Source organism: Nicrophorus vespilloides, unplaced genomic scaffold (genome assembly GCF_001412225.1).
Source record: "Nicrophorus vespilloides isolate i.1.1-1 unplaced genomic scaffold, Nicve_v1.0, whole genome shotgun sequence".
NCBI lineage: Eukaryota > Metazoa > Arthropoda > Insecta > Coleoptera > Silphidae > Nicrophorus > Nicrophorus vespilloides.
Genome location: NW_017100111.1, coordinates 465,980 through 481,788, shown reverse-complemented (window position 1 = coordinate 481,788; position 15,809 = coordinate 465,980). Strand labels below are relative to the sequence as shown.

The 15,809-nt window shown below is 35.2% G+C and overlaps 1 protein-coding gene across 4 annotated transcripts in view; it reads right to left on the bottom strand.

The window, feature by feature from the left end:
• The window catches only part of LOC108568512 (semaphorin-1A), a 191,419-nt gene that overhangs the window by 34,338 nt on the left and 141,272 nt on the right, over positions 1-15,809 (bottom strand). For all 4 annotated transcript variants that reach the window (XM_017929661.1, XM_017929657.1, XM_017929658.1 and 1 more), the window contains one exon: positions 6,357-6,456. In XM_017929661.1, the coding sequence (XP_017785150.1) occupies positions 6,357-6,456 (100 nt within the window). The remainder of the gene's footprint in view (positions 1-6,356; positions 6,457-15,809) is intronic.

The following is a 15,809-nucleotide window of genomic DNA, read 5'->3' as shown; positions in this document are numbered from 1 at the left end:
CTTAACGAGCAAAATTAATTGTATGAAAAGTGACTCGCTCAACGTGCCACGTTTCGCATAACGAGTGACGATGAGAAGAAATGTCCCGGATTACGCGCCTGCTACATCATTTTTATTACTACTAGATACTACATTGTTTGCCTTTTACTAAGAGAATTGCGTTTTGTTCTTTCCAAAAAATGTACAAGTATGAGTGCGGAAACTTTGGATGAGATAGCTTACTAATCAAGGCAACTGTTCCGGCTTGTTTTGCCGTATCAAGTTACAAAGTTTCTTGAACGACGTCAAGTATCGAATGGTTTGGTAATTAGTACAAGTTTGGTGCGCTCGTAATAGAAGGTTGCGATCCGGGTGAGAGTCGGGATTAACGCGACGTTGGCCGTTGCATAATCAATCGGTTATTTGCATTCGTACCTAAAACCAGCACCACCACTACTGCAGAGTTGGTTGCAGACGACGGCATCATCCAGGTTTCCCCAACAAATTGCAACGCTAATCTTCTCGTGAAGGAAGGGCAAAGCCAAACCAAATCAAAAGCCAATGAAAGTCGTCGTCTACCTAAACTGAAGCAACTTTACAGTCCTCTGACACAATGTCTTCTCGTTATTGTTCACCTACGGCTTCCGCATCAAAGAACACTTTGAAGATTGTTATTATAGCTTTACCGCTGCCGTATGGATGCACTTGTGCAAAAGAAACTTCAATTGTAGCGCTTTTAGCAGTTCGCATCAAAATAACAATGCAAACAAATTAAGATTTATTTCAGAAATTTTTTATCGAGGTACATTTTTAATGATAGCTGTCATTTTGTGTCAATCGATGAACTGGTGCAAAACTGTTTGCGATTGGGTGGCTATGCAGCAAGAAATAAATTTGTTGCGTCACGAAATGACAACTGTTACCTTGTGTCAAAGTGATGAACTGACAGCTGACAATTGTGTTAAAGCGAGTATGAATATACGATTTATTGTGATTTCAAGAAGAATTGCTGGAAAGACGCAATTGCACAATGTGCAGAAACAAAAGGTCGAAATGTGAAGGAAGAGGATGAGGTAATGGTTGCACTCTTAAATTAGAAAAGGGTGGAGGAGGACGTGCAGGGAGAGGATAAAATGAGAATATAGAGTCCGGTTGCGCGATAAGCCGCAATTTTCGAAGGGGGACCGAACGTAACAAAAAAAAAGAAAGAGTGAAGAGAAAAGTAGTGGATTGAGGACGAGAGAAAAGTTAAATAAGAGTGGAAAAAAGTGTAACGACGGCAACATGGCAGATAGGTCCTGGTAACGACTTTTAAAAACGGTCGTCCCTTGACTAAACGAAATACCATTTCTCGTAAAGTGGATCGTTATCATAAATTATCATTTCATCGATCGATGCAAAAAAAAAAAAGGAAAAGAGGACAATTGGACAGAAAATTGCGGTTTATTTAATTTTTCGTCCTTCATTTATATTTCGGTAGGGGGTGGTTGCTGCAAGGGTGGTTATAATGAGCTCTTCGTTTCGTCGAGAGAGGGAGGGACACGTCATTAAATCTTCACGTTCGACTTGGACTGAACAACACCAGTTCCCAGATCTCGTTAGCGCTCCATTAATCGGGACTCCCTCCTTCCCATCACGCCCACCACGCACAATTAACATAAGCCCCCATTTTTTTCCATACTTCTTCATCATCATCATCATCTTTCCCCCATTTCCTCAACACAACCGAATGCATAATTTCTAATGATCAGCCATTTCAAACAACAACAACAAAAAAACGAGGTTTAATTACAATATTACATTTGCAATTTAATTAAGAAACGCCCGACTGAATTAGACACAAAAAAACGCAACGTATTGAAGAAATAATGAAAATTTAGCCGGACAATTTCAAATGCAAATAGCCTAAAAAAAAGTCTAAAGAAAACATCGTTTTTTTTTTGTACATAAACGTGGATAAACTTCCAATAAGAACTTAAAATAGTTATAAAAAAAACTTTAGTAAAGTATTTGATTGCATGTAAATCCAAAAATCTACAAAGGAAACTTAGATAAACCATTGATTTATAATAAATAACATATTGTCTAGATCAGGATACAAAATTGAAGACTTTAAAGCATAATTTTCCGAAAATGAACATGTAGAATAATGATGTTACAATGTGCACGTTTTGTAACAAATTCGTGCGAGTTTCGGGTGAAAATTGATTAAAGCATTTCCATCAACTTGACTTTAGAATTCCCATGTAAATTAGTAATTTAGTTTGCTGATATATTTGCGTAGTTTATAGTTGATAAAAAGAAATCAATGTAATTCCATTAAACCAAAACAACAAAAATAACATATTCAAAATTGGTATTCTAATGGATCTGACGTTATTATTCACATAAATGTGCAAAGTACTTATCAATAATTCATATAGTATACTCGGTTTAATGCGGATATTTAAATATTCATGGCAAACGTAATTTTATTCGTCTAAATTAATATGGTGCACAACGTGAAAGATTCAAAACGAAAACTTTTCTATTGGATAATATAATAAAATAATTGATTTTGAAATTTTCAAAACAAATTCTAAAAAAATTGATACACAAAAATATTGTTCATTACCCGCACTATACGAGATGTTGCTGTATAGTAAGATGAAAACTGAATTAAATATAGAAGTTGTATTGTTTCCTAAATATAAAGAAAATAATTGATTCGATTCTGTCGCTTTTTTTGGTCCCATGAAATCTTAATTACTGCTGTAATCATCTTAAATAGTTGAAGTTATCTAAAGGTTTATGCATTGAATTATTCCTTTGTGAATTTAAATAAGAAATAAGGATTAATTTAATTATAAAACATTTCTTGTAATATAGTCTTAATTAACGTAGAATTAAGAAACTTCAGGGAAGACGACGAAACGTAAGGAGGTAATTGGAAATATCGGTCGCTCTTTGTGTACATTAAATTTTAATTGCCATCAATGAACTTCTCAGAATTTGCGAATTATAAATAGAATTTTCTCGAAATGTGAAATATCTTTTAAATGTGAAAAAATCTGCTTTGCACTTTGCACTGTACAAGGAATGTATGATAGTTATTTTTTTTGTAATGAATTCTGCGAAATTTTCGGAAAGATGTTGAAGAAGACGGTGAGAGAATAATGGACGTTTTGCTCGCAGAGAAAGGACGGATTCCAATCACGTAACATGTTGAATGGACGTGCGAGTCTCTCATAAGAATCGACAGCTGTACAAAAGTCATAAATACTCTCTCTACGGAGACGAGAGAAACGAGGGAATAGCATTTGGAGGGCGAACAGTTATTTGTGCCGCATAATCCTGCAGCTTCCTCCTGCATCACATTACAACACCAGAAATGAGCAAATATCAACGTAATTTTACCATATTTTCATTATAAATACATGAAGTATTGCATTTCTGTTAATATTTACGTTCACTAGAAAGTTAAGAGCATTTCTCCTCTTTTCAAAACTCTATTTGCTTTTCGTTAAGTAAGCGAAAAGCATATTTATTCCATCGCGGCTTTCATAAACATCAGACGAGACAAATGGATGCAATTTGATGGCAGATGTACGGGGAGGTCGCGTTCTCATGTCGATATTTTCGCCATGTAAGCAAATATTACGTAATGCGCGGATGGAACATAAATATCGCCGAGTTTCGGTCGCACGAGACAAACACACGACCTCCTTTTTGGCCGACTACCTACATATTTAAGATATAACTGCAAGAAACGTACACAAATTTCAACGAAATTCAATAAAACAATAAATAAAACAGTTCTAAACTAAGAATTATATACTTTGTATTGCCTAAATTTAGTGTGCTAGAAACGTAGTCATTTGTTTTCTTTAAAAATATAGTAATTTCAAGATTCATGTCCAATTTTTTCAAGACTAAATTTTACATTTTGTTTTAAAAACAAAATAATATTAAGATTTTATAAACAACAATACGTCGTATAGTGCGGTTTCGATCAGTGCGGATTCGTTGTAGTTCGGTTTAAAAATCAATACACAATTTTTATTTTTGTACATAAATTTTCGTAATTTTTTTTTGTTCTCTCTATAAAGACAAGTTTTCTTTCCTGCTGTTTTAAAGTCCTCGATTAGTCCGGTTTCAAACAGTACAGGATATTGGCGGAACCTGTGTTAGGTATTGCTTTAGTTGTTTTAGCATTAATTATGCTGTGGTAATATATTAGGTGGATGCGCCGGGGTCGGGTATTTTTGTTTGTTTATTCGTAGCCCACTAAATACAATCAGTTTCTGTTTATTTTTTTTAAGTTTTCGATCAGTCCGATATTGACGGAACCGCACTGTTCGAGATATTGCTGCAGCTTTACCAAAAAATCTTTGGTGGATGCGCCGGGGTTCGTTGACGCTGTTTTTTGTTTATTTATTCATAGCCATCTGAATATAATCCGATGTGCACAAATCCAGCGTCTAATCTAAAATTAAATCTTAATCACTTTTAATTAAAACGAAATTTATAAAATATATGCACGTATTAAAACCGGACTAATTTCGCGCGACTCCAACCAACGAAAAACTTTTTTCTCTGGCAACATTTCAAAAGAGCCCAAATGACTTTAAATATTTCGTAATTTGTCCGCACAATCTCTATATTTTGCTTTTGTAAAAGTTTAATAAAATTTAAGATTTTTCAGCAATTTTCATGGTAAACTAAAATTTCATTAAATTTGGATAGCAATGAATCATTTTCAATTAAAATTTAACTTGTTTCGAAATTGTAAAACCATACTACAGTCGAATCAGCACTAATCGAAGCCGCACTACGCAAGGTATTATATAAAGGAACTCATTATTAAGTCTATATTATGATGAAAACATAGGTAACATTTCAGTATATTTTTTGTGTGGGTGCGACTTTAAGAAGAAACTCGAATAGAAACTAATTCCATTTGCTCAGAAGGAGAAGACCTGAAGACCTTTTTATTTGATAATTAGATTTCTCTCTCTCTCTCCACGAGAAAGAGAGACAAAAAGAAAGATGTTTGCATTAGGGACGTGCGCAAATTGCATTAACAGTGGGAACTTTGCAAATATCAATTAAAGTTGAATCATAATAAAGAAAGGAATAAGAACAAAAATGAATACACGCAGATGCGCGAAGAGGGGCAAGAAAGTAAAGACATTTGATTGGAATTTGTATTGAAATGCAGATTGATTGAGTAAACCACAGTCTTATTAATATTCATAAAGTTCAGATTTTCGCTTCTACAAAAAAAATTAATTTTTTTTAACAATTTTGTCGTAATTCATGTTGAAATCGTATAATAATGCAAATGCGTAGAGGAAGTTATTAGTTCTTGTAATTAATTTAAAAAAAAACCTATAATTTCAGATTATTTGAAATATAAAGTTTTACCAAAGTTAACAATTTTTTTTTATTTTGATTTATAAGAAAGTTTCGATCAAATGTTCATTTTTATAGTAGAACAAAATATACCGGACTGTTTGAAGTCGGACTAATCGAAGACTGTAGAATAAAAATAAACAGCACAAAAGTGGACAAAAATTGATTATTAAGTACAAAAAAAATAGAACACTAAATTAAAAAAAAAATCTTAATTACAATTTAGTTTATCTGCACTTATGAAATAATTAAATTAAGGTAACTTGAAATAAGTTATTCTAATTGTAAAGATAGTTGTTAAATATAAAAGAAACTGAAGCAAAATATGTAATAAATCTAACATTCAACAACAACAAAAAACTCGTTTTCTAGTCGATCGGATAATATCCAATTGAATCCGCGTAATCTGAGCCGATTAAAATGGGGAGTGGGGGAATGGGTTTGAAATAAAAAAAAAAACGAATTACAACGAAACCAAAACGAAGAGAGAGGAATTTCGAGGTTGATCCGCGGAGTGAAAAATTTCAAATATAAATTCCAATGAATGGAGAAGAAGGATGAGGGTGGATGGACCAAATAAACCGCAAGGAAGTTATTTCTGGGGAATAATTTTCTGGCAATTAAATTTTCCCTTTAAATTCGAAACAAATTACGTGAATCGAAATTTATTCTTGCTCTTATATACTGGCGGATTTTATATATACTTTTTTCTTCCTTTTTTCTTCCTTGTAGTATTAAAAACAAAAGAAAGAAAATAAAAAGAAGAAGAAGTGAAACAAAAGAACGTGAATCGATTCCCTCTTTCCGATAAATTCCGGTCGTGCGGTCAAAGTCATTAAGAACAAACATCAAAGTGGCACGAGACCATCACGAAACAATATCCGGGGAAAATTTAAAAGGTTATTTCTCTCTCACTCTTTTTATATATATATATATACATATTGAAAGAGAAAGAGATAATGGTAAAACAAAAAAAGTCTTACCTTCCGCCAACTAGGAGTGAGTCTCCATCTCGCATCACCAATCGGAAGAAGTCCGTGTACGTATCGTTCCCTTGGAAACGGTGGACGTCGTCTTCGGCACCTGAAAATATAGATAAAGATAAATTAATATATCCCCCCAAGGTAATTTAGTGAATATAGCGGAGAAGATTTACGCCGTCGAGAGATGACAGTTGGGGGGTGGAGAAAAGATAATGTCCTGGAACTAAAGTCTTTTCAGAATCCGCAGAAAGAAAGAAAGAAAGATAAAGAGAGGATGGGAATCTTCTGCTCTGACCGCTTCGAAATACAATTTGTAATTCATGGAATTAGACAAAGAGTTAAATGCGGTAGAAACGGTCGCTTTCTCTCTTTCTTCTCGACCCAAAACCACTCGAAGCGAATCTAAATCTCTGATTTTTTTTTTGTTCCATTCATACTATTACGGCAAACGAGAAAACAATGGCATCTTCTTCTCCATTTATACTCGCACGCCTTCGTGATCTTTCTTTTTCTCTATCGAATGATCTGCCCTATTTGTTAGATAGTCTCAACTGCTTAAATACTTTTTTTTCTTATAAAGTAAAATTTACATTTATTGTTTTAACTTAACAAAAATAGCATTTAATAAATAATAAAATTAGTTATGTGTACATCGAGGAACTAACTAAATATATGCAATAAACGGCACAAAAATATACTTAACTAATGTGTATATTATTTTTTGTTAGAATTTATATTTATTTTGTTCAAATAAATTAGTGCACTAATAATGAATCTGGACTGATTGAAGTCACACTACGCTAAGTATTCCTGTAATTGTTTTTGGAAATACAACAGTAAATTCTTTGGTGGATGCGCCAGGGTCGGACTATATTTTGTTTTGTTTATTCATAGCCATCTGATAATATAATCCGTTTTCGGGATGTGGCATATCCACCATCTATATTTAATTTTGTCCAATCAATTTAGTGCACTAATAATGAATCCGCACTGTTTGAAGCCGCATTATGTGTGGTATTGATCTCCGATTAGTCCGGTATTGCCTGTAGTTTTAGTAGTAATAATGCAACGGTAAATTTTTTGGTGGATGCGCCAGGGTCGGAATATATTTTTGTTTTGTTTATTCATAGCCATCTGATTATGTAACCTGTGTTCGAAGAGTGGCAAGTCCACCGTCTACATTTAATGTTGATCAATTAATTTAGTGTACTAATAATGAATCTGTACTTTACGATTTGTTGCTGAATATTAACAGGTTTTTAATGACATTTGAGTTGCAGTCTTAAAGTCATCGATTAGTCCTGTTTCAAACAATTAATATTTCAATGGAACCGCACTATATGAGGTATTATTATATATCCAAATCTTTTTATTAATTCATTTGATATTTTGCAAACAGACTTTGTTAGTTTATGATATACCATATATAAAGAGAGAACCTTGCGTCAGGGTCAAACATGTGTTTCTGCTCTGCGTTTGCTGGTCGAAACTGTATGTATGAACACCTCAAAGTGGCAAAAAGTTTAGTGTCGTGTAGCGCTGAATGCTCATTAATCATTAGACTCAATTTATCACCTTTTTTTGGGTCATAGTTAGGCTTTGATCGCGCGAATGCACAAATAAATAACTCAAAATCTAATAGACAAAAAAAAAAGAAAAAATGGTCGTTATATACGATCAGGTTGGGAATAACGGCCGACATCGTTAATCTCTAAGTGACGCATTTATAACGCAAGGAGGGAATCGTCATCGTTACGTATTTCGGTCAATTATCACCGTGTCTGTTACGTAAGAGATGGCGCTGATGATGATAGTACGTCAATTGTTAATTGATATTGTTATTATTGAACGATAGCGGTGCGTAATGAAGTATGCGCTTGCAAATTAATTGATTCGCGGTGCAAACAAATTTCAGATTATTCGAAATATCCACTTCAAAGTTACCATATGTTAATGACAATTTATTTGCATTATCGTAATTGGGTTTTCCTGCGCTTTCATCGTTTAACGAATTTTGTGAAATTTATTCGCGGGTAGAATAATATTTAGAATTTACATAGAAACCGATGTTGGTTGTTAGGAAATCATCCAATTAATGCATTAGAACATTGAATCAATCAAATGCGTATAATGATTTACGGTAAGCCAAATTGCGGTCGACAATTGGCAGTTTCGTGGACGCACACTAATAATGGATTCAATGGAAACGGCGACGTATGAAATTAATGAAAGTGGCAAATTGGTCGGTCCAACAACCAATGCAGTCAGGCAGTAGTGTGTGTGCGTGTGTGTCGACTCCGGGGAATTCCTCACATCGAATGGCGGTGTTCGATTCCGAAGTTTCGTGACATCACATGTGAGATACAGATAGATAGATGGATGGTGAAGAGGGTGGAAGAGAGACGCGATGAAACTAGTTAATTCCAAACAGTGCACTAAATTGACAGAAACAGGAAGCACTTAATTGGGGGAGGGGGGATGTGCTTGCGAAAGGGGTTTAAACGTGGCTAGACGGAATATGATTATATATATATATATGTATGTACGTTTTTAAAAGTGGTCTAGAGGGAGTGTTGAGAGGGGGTGGAGTGGGGTAGAGCAATAATGAAACGGAGCGTATTCGGTCAGGCCGTGACAAATTTACATAGCAGACAGACAGATGTAATTCAATCAGTCCATCATGCATCCGGGAATGCGGAATTGAATTACCTTTTCAACTCTCCCCCAAACCCGCACTGTCTCCTGATAAATGTTTGCCAAAAAATGTTTAATAGCATTGTATTCAACGTGCCCGCCACATTCTTACATTATGTCCCATATTTTGAAATGAAATTATGAAAAAAAAATACCGTTTATTTTTCATTGCTTCGCGAATTACAGTCAAATAGATGAAATCACAGCAATGTATGAATTCCCCAAACATTCAGCTTTTGGATCCAATCAATCTATTATAGTTTCTGAGAAAATCACTAAAATGTAAATTTTTCCTATGTTCATTTTTCATTGCTTCATTTTTGAATGCACAGCCAAATGCATTAAATCACAGTAATATTTGAATACACGTTGCATTCTCCAAATGTTCAATTTTTATATGAATCACACTGCTTTTTCGAGTGTTATTCTTTTTATTATATCAACTTTAAAAGCGAATTGCCAGAAAATGGATGCAACCACAACAGTATCTGAAGACTCGCTACATTCCCAAAATATCCAAGTTTCGTACACATCTTTTCGATCTATTCTATTTATTATAATTTCTGAGAAAATCACTAAAATGTGAAGACATTGCTTTGTTTAGCGTCAATTTTTCATTATCTCATTTTTGAACACCGATTACAGCCAAATGCATGAAATCACAGCAATATTTGAGAACACGTTGTATTCTCCAAATATCCAATTTTCATATGCAACTTTCGGACTTATTTTATCTATTATACTTTATGAGGAAATCACTAAACTGTGAAGATATGACAAATAATCGGTGATTACCGATTTAATTTCGTGTGTTGAAAAAAAACTTGAATAAGTGAGTATAACACGAACGATTGTGCGAAGCTCATGAAAATGCTGGACGAGTTCAGAGGGTAGTGGGTCGTATGATCGAATAGGTAAACTGTAAAATTGAATGGTGAATTGTGCATTATTCGCAGAAACGTGGATCGATGCGGCGCCTGCAAACTCGGATGACTAATATAATAGCAATCGGAGAAGTTGAAGAAGACACTGTCGAGTGCTTCCACGTCCTTCCGCGTTTCACCCAGCATCTAATTTGAATTATCCACAACTACGGTTTGTCGGTTTTTGAAAACCGGATTTTTTCTTTTTTAAGAAATTTATAAGTTATTAATTGTTGCAATATCACTTCTGATTTAGTCACAAAATAAACAAAACGTTTTTTTATAAACCTTATGCAGAACCACCACCAATCAACCAAATGTTAAAAAAAATAGCCCTTACTACAATGATAAACTGTAAAAGTTACACAGACAAGCAACGGTTCAGCGATCCAGATCTAGGTAAATGTTTTTTTTCTTTTATAGAGTTCCATTAAGGAAACAGTGCATTAATAAGGGATCAGCGGAGGAGAAAAAGGTTGGATAACAAACAAGTTCCTCGCAGACACTCTACAAAAGCAGTGAAGACGAACGGACGGACCAAAATTAAATTTAAAAAAAAAATGAAGGGCATCCACTCGAAATTAATTAGCAAATCTTTTTTAATTACGCCCTTCGTTTCGAGCGTCCCGTAAATCTCGGGCATTCCCCCCGAAATAGTTTTAATAATATCCGAACTTTCATCTATCCCCTTTTCCTTTCCTTTTATTTCTGCCCACTTCTCCATCCGTAATTTTATCATACTTCGCGCGAAAGGAGAAAAGAGAAGTAGAAGAAAAAAAAGTAAGAGTAATTTATGCGGCCGTTTTATTGCTGCTCCGCACATACATCCCTTTGAATTCCGCCACCCTTCGATCACGCTACGTCCCTTTTTTATTTCCTTTCATGCCTTCTTTTTTGTCCCTTTTTTTTTTCTTTCACTCTCGGTGAATATGGCCGCGCCACTTCCGAACACAAGACAAATTTAAATTTTGATGAGGTTATACACTTTCGGAAACTAAGAAACTTTTTTAATAAAGGATTATTGGTTCGCTTCGACCTGCTTTTTGTTGGAAATACGCGCATCTGATAATCTATTGTGTATCTTATTTCGCTTGAACTGAACCTAATAATAATCGTCGTCTAAATGTAAGTAGACACTTGGCGAGCGGTTGTCTTTTGGAATCGGATACCCGATTGTATTGGAGCCGGATGAAGCAGTCAGCAAGACTCGAGGAATGCGACCGCAATGAATGTAGTAGACACGGCTGGGGAGGAAGCGGTTAAGTTGGGAAAGCGATGGGCTATTTGTAACGCGAATAGTTGTGTGTGTTTCTGTTCTGAAACCTTAACGCCGACACCGACCGACCGACCGACCAGTCGAAGAGGACGGGGACGAAGGGTTTTGGAAGGGCAGAGGGCTTTGTCTGGACTCGCTCCAGGGCGTTTGTCACAATGATTGAAGCAGCTTCTCGGGGATGTACATGTCCTTAGAGCTATTGCCGGCGATTAATCACGTTGGCAATTCCATTTCGGGCTGCCCACTGCTTTCAATCCCGTCACACATCGTCTCCTGCACTACTTCTTCTATTTTTTTTATATATATATATTGCCAAACCGCTTTTAAGTCGAGCTTAATATAGAAGTGAAGAAAAAACGGCGAAGATACTACGGAGAAACGAAATGGATACAAGCATATTTTACAATTAAAATATCTTTGGACACTGTAGAATAAATATCATGTTATGTCGTTGTGAAGATTTTAACGAATTCTAGAGCTTTTTACCATAATAAACACTTTATTATTAATAACTTCTTAGTCTACATTTCAGTTGCGAAGAAGCATAGGTTCTAGGTTTGTTCCTAAGTTCTTGTGAGTCTAACTAGGACTAGTACCTAGGGACTCGGTGAGACTCGGTAGGACTAACTTTTTATTACATAAATATCTTATTTTATACTAGGGAATTAACATAGTGTTGTACAATATTTGGTGAGGGAAGATAGTGCTTTTTTGAAGAATGTATTTGGATGATTGTACTTCTCTTTCCCTAATCATTATGTGTTTAGGCGGATAAACATATTTGTAGTCATATATCATTGACTTCCGAATTTGTGTATAACGAAATTCACTTAGCGAGGTTTCACTGTATATTCACACAAGTTTTGAAAATGGTATAGCAGGCGTACAATCCATGACTTCTCTTCTCCTCGTCACTCGTTATGCGAAACGTCGCTCGTGAAGCGAGTCATTTTTCTTAGAATTTATTTTCCTTGTTAAACGAGATTCCACTGTACTCGCAAACCAATGTACAACTGTATACTTATTGCATCCAAACAGTGAAATAACAGTGTTTAACAGATGAAACGGAAGTTTATTAACTGACGACGAGCGAATAAATCACGCGATATTATAAATCCTTCAGATTTCTTCACTCGAAGCAATAGAACCACCGCTCGAAGAATTTTCATTTCCGAGTTTTCGCAGTTAATGGATTTATAAACGCGTGAAATCAAAACTGTGAAGCGCGCGCGTTGAATGCCTAAAGGATCGGATTAACGCTATCCGCGCGCGCGGTTTTTGATTGATGCTGAATTCACTTCTTGCGCAACGACTTTAAAATAATAATTTCACGTGCTCTACGGAAAAGTGCACATAAATCATCTCGCGAAAACAAATTTAATGCAAAAGTTCAAGAAGTGTTTTCCTCGTTTTCGTAAATGCTTCTCCTGTCGTAAAATTATAAAACTGGATAAATATTGAGATTTTAGTCAAATTCTGACGCAATTTTTTCCTTCTCTTTATTTTCTGTGACTTTTGACGTGATGCAGGGTTGATGTTGGTGTTACAACAAAAATAAGATAAACGTATTTTCCATATTTTTAATGGACAGCAGCATCGAGTGGACCGGACATTAATTACGAACTCATTAGTGGCTGCATTACCGGAGCGAATCAATCAATCAGGCGGACAGCGTCCGGGGAAATAATAGTTATGAACTATATAATCCGGTTTGAAAGCCGCCGGGAGAGGTGAAGCTTTGACCCTGTCTACTATATAGAGTGTAGTAGATCGCTACTGTATATATATATACACACGGCATTCGGATCCAATCAAGCATCGGGTCAAGATAACTCTCTCACGCCTCCACAACCTAATCCAATACGTCCATTGAATAACAACATCCAACCAACGAACGCTACAGACATCATCCCACTAATTATTGTAGCCTTGTCTCTCTAACATTTCTATTGCAACTCGTGTAAATTACGAATTATTAAAATACTCTACCTCTCAAGGCTGGTAGTTAGGACTATATAATTTACCAAGCGCATCCGCCATTTATGTCACAAGGTGACAGCTGTCATTTCGTAACCCAACATTTTTGTTTGTAGTTATACAATAATGACACAATGCAATAGTTGACATTTCGCGTACTATATTTTATAATTATCGTTGATATATTGGTCTATACAATTATATGCCCGACGCATCCACTTTTCTTCTTTTTCGAAAATGCTATAGAACAACGTTGCTCAATCTATTTTCAAGCTCGCTCCAACACAAGTTGACAGCTGTCATTACGTAACCAAACATTATTGTTTTACACTAATGACACAAGGTAACAGCTGTCATTGACGCAAAACCATAATGAAACATGAATAACTTATATATATATTGATATCAAATGTTTTGATAATAAAAAAAAAAGTAATTTAAAAATTCAGACACATTTTGTACATTTATCGCATTTGTAATAATAACAATTATTATTTTAACTGATTAAATTAATTAATAAGAAAATTTATTAGTTAGTTTTTCTTTTATAAGTTTAGGAATGTAACAAATTTCGGTTCGGAAATTTGATTATCTTAGAAAGACACTTCAGCTTTAATAACCGGACTAATTGAAGAATTTAATACATACAACAAAAATTAAACCGCACAAAAAGAGACTTTTGATATATGCCATGATGAATTTTGTATAAAAAATAATAATATTGTGTACTAATTTTTTAGTATTTATTTTGCTCACTTGAAATTTAGTTTCTTTTTTGAAATTTTAAAACGGTGCTATAGTGAATCCGCACTAATTGAAGCCAGATTATTTGATGTATTTCTGTACTGTCTTTACTTTTTTAAATGTGTTTTCATAATAACGTTAAAGTTATTATTTCTAGTGAATTTGAGTAAAGTTTACGAGATGTTTCAAAAAACTAATGTATCATAGTTTTATTGGTAGTTTTAAAGTTCTTTTTTTTGTAAGACTCGTTGGAAATGATTGTTAAAATCGTAAATTTAAAAAAAGGAGAAAAAAAATATATATTAATAATTCTGACGTTTATAATTGGTGGGGTGGAAAATTACAAAACGCACGATGAATGTGGAAATGTGGGCATGACGTGTGCAGTCGCGGATTGTTTTATGCCCCGACGGTCCGATTTAATTTAGTGGGTGCTGCAGGGCAAATGGGCAAAACCGGACATATGCGGATATATTCGCGTCGGCTTTAATAAAATCGGCGATAAATTGTAAATAAGGGCGAGGAGAGGAGAGGAAAATTCGGGATAAAGCGAAGGTTCGATTGGAGTCAATAAAAGTGGATCGCGATTTCAGAGCGCGGGGCGCAATCACGTCTTTTATGTCCAACTCGCATGTTCGCGTTGTGCAGAGCAGCAACCTTCATATGCGCCAATTCCAACATTCCTTCCTTCCATAGAAAGATACGGTCTTTTGTGCCGGTCGAGGGAAGAGGCCTCTCTTCCTCCTCTGGATATTCCTCAATAGATCGATGATGGCTGTATGCAAAAGAGCGCGATTAATAATTGAAATTGTCCGGCAAATCCTCGTTGCGCAAATTCTAACTAATTTAACGATTTCCATTTTGGCTGCGACGCAAGTGGGGTTGCGATGATAGCCGCCGCCTCCGGTTAATCATCGACCGCCGCTTTCCATCTGCTTGCTTGCATAATATAAATTATATAATAAGGAATGTGGCGTTTCTGTTTGTTCAGCGGCGCGTTGTGAATGTGCACAAACATGGCATCATCCCTCCCCCCAACCCTTTTCATCCGCAGCGAGCGAGCGAGCGAAGCCCTCGCAGAACTTAACAGAAACATATCTGGAGCAGGCAAACTCTTCTCCAACCCCTCTTGATCGTGCATATAAAATGGGGGTTGAGAGTTGGGAAGAGAAACAGTGAGAGAGAGAGAGATACATACACAGTGAGAGAGGAAGAAAGAGCGAGAGATATTCGATCCCATCTTAGTTCCACATTCAAATCCAACACACTGGCGGCGATGGATATACGCGAACAATGTTAGCAACCGGCGCTAATGCTCATAATTAATTAGGGCTTTATTAAACGGTGCAATTAATTTCGAGAAATTAACGCGACTGGAACGATTAGCGAGGTTTTCTTGCTGCATACAAATTTATATGACACACACACACATATTTTAAACTCTTCCCACGCACAACGACAACAACAAATTTCTCATAACGATCCAATTTCTATGTACGTTAATCACACACTATTTCAATAAAATGGAAATGTATCACATAAAATGATAGTTTCTCTGAATCATTGTACTTGGAAGTTACAGTTTCAAAAAGTTCGTAAACTAGTAAAACTTACTTTATCTTGGATCAAATTCATCAGAAATTGAGTAAAAAAATTAATTTAAAATCTGATTGTTTTATAATAATGATTATAATATGTTTGCATTATTAGAAAGTCGAAACATGACACAAAACATTTAACAATTTTTTGAGTGATTTTTTACAAATTCCATAACTTAACCTCAATGTTTACTAATGATAGCATACAAAAAATCTCAACTCTGGTTTTACCACCAAGATA